The sequence below is a fragment of the Haliaeetus leucocephalus genome, unplaced genomic scaffold (genome assembly GCF_000737465.1).
Source record: "Haliaeetus leucocephalus isolate CR32 unplaced genomic scaffold, Haliaeetus_leucocephalus-4.0 Scaffold13, whole genome shotgun sequence".
NCBI lineage: Eukaryota > Metazoa > Chordata > Aves > Accipitriformes > Accipitridae > Haliaeetus > Haliaeetus leucocephalus.
The window spans coordinates 3,935,028-3,936,657 of NW_010972449.1; the positions used below are offsets into that span (position 1 = coordinate 3,935,028).

The following is a 1,630-nucleotide window of genomic DNA, read 5'->3' on the forward strand; positions in this document are numbered from 1 at the left end:
GATTGGTTGCTGCATACAAGCATTTGGTGTCCAGGCGCACAAGCATAAAATGTGATTGGTTATATCGATACTGTACACGTGCATAAACATAAGATACAGTTAGTTATACTCACTCTGTACAGGCGCATAAACACAGGACAGAATTGGCTATATTAACTAGAGCATGCGAAACCTGTCTCAGTCTAATTGGTCAAGATAAGCCCCCGAATTGAGGTTGTTTGTGCCAAGTTCCCTTTATTGTGGAATGTGCACCTGTGTTTTTCTAATTTGGATCTTTCTTTTTCTGTCTTGTTTATTCTGTTCAAGGCCTTCTAAAGGCATCTGGAATGCTCTTGCGACCATGAGCTACTTTCAGGCCCAGTAACTAAGTTCCATATAATTGAACCCTACAGCCTGCAGAGGGCTGTGCTGGTGGGGCACTGGCTGACCCCCGTCTTCTCCCCTCCCTCCTCTCCCTCTCCAGGTTCCCTGGTCCAGGCAGCGCTGACTCAGCCACCCTCGGTGTCAGCGAACGTGGGACAAACCGTCCAGATCACCTGCTCCGGGGGTAGTGATGATGTTGGCTGGTTCCAGCAGAAGGTTCCTGGCAGTGCCCCTGTCACTGTGATCTACGAAAACAACAAGAGACCCTCAGACATCCCTTCACGATTCTCCGGATCCAAGTCTGGCTCCACAGGCACGTTAACCATCACTGGGGTCCAAGCCGAGGACGAGGCTGTCTATTACTGTGGTGACTACGAAAGCGGCAACAATAGTGTCTGGGGACAATGAGTGATAGGAAGTGAGACACGGGCTCCCAAATCGGAGGAAGGGTTTCAGCCCTTTTCCCTCATGGCCCAGCAGAGTTGTGGCTGTGCAGCTGAGGCAGGTTCCTCTCCCCTCTGCACAGCCATTGCTGTGAATGGCCTCCCTTTCACGTCCTAGAGCACTGGAGGTGACTTTGTGCTGGGGACCATTGTTCCTGTCCTTGCAAAGTTCACTGTGTGGCTTCTCGCCCATCCCACTGCCTCTTGCTACTGATGACCACCTCCTCCTGCTGCTGCCGCCAGAGCTGCCTCTGTGCTGGGTCGAGCTGTGCTGGCCTCTGCTCCCCAGCTTTCCCTGTGACTGTGGCCGGGTCCACTCTCCTCCGACTGTGGCGGTCCCCATCCTGCTGCCAGGCACAAACCGTCCAGATCCCCTGCTCTGGGAGTAGCGGCAGCTATGGCTTGTTGCAGCAGAAGGGACCTGGCAGTGCCGCTGTCGCTGTCTGAGCAGGGCTGTGGGGCTGGGGGTAGGTTCCTGTCCTTTCTGCATAGCCATGGCTGTGAATGTCCTCCTGATTGTACGTGCCATTCGGGAGGTGGCTCTAAGGCTGTGGGCACCTCGTGCCTGTCCCTACAAAAGGCATGGCATTGCCTTGTCACCTGCCCTGCTGCCAGCAGCTCCGTCCTGCTGGTTCTGCACGTTCTCCTCGCAGGGCCCCGGGGTCTCTGGTTTCCTCAGTGGTATCATGGCCTTTGGGCACAGGGGCCCCGTCTGGCACCCAGGATGGGCTGTGCTGGTGGGTGTGAGAGACTGAAAGAGTTAATGTCTCAAACATTGTGGTGGGGCAAGTTCTGCTCAAAGACAAACCCTGCACAGCAAGGAA

The 1,630-nt window shown here is 54.8% G+C and overlaps 1 gene segment (V, D, J or C); it reads left to right on the top strand.

Annotated features, from left to right (window-relative positions):
• The window catches only part of LOC104836802, a 1,990-nt gene extending 975 nt beyond the window's left edge, over nt 1–1,015 (top strand). The window contains 1 exon segment of the V gene segment in view: nt 464–1,015. Within this exon segment, the coding sequence occupies nt 464–771 (308 nt within the window).
• The last annotated feature ends 615 nt before the right edge of the window (nt 1,016–1,630 follow it).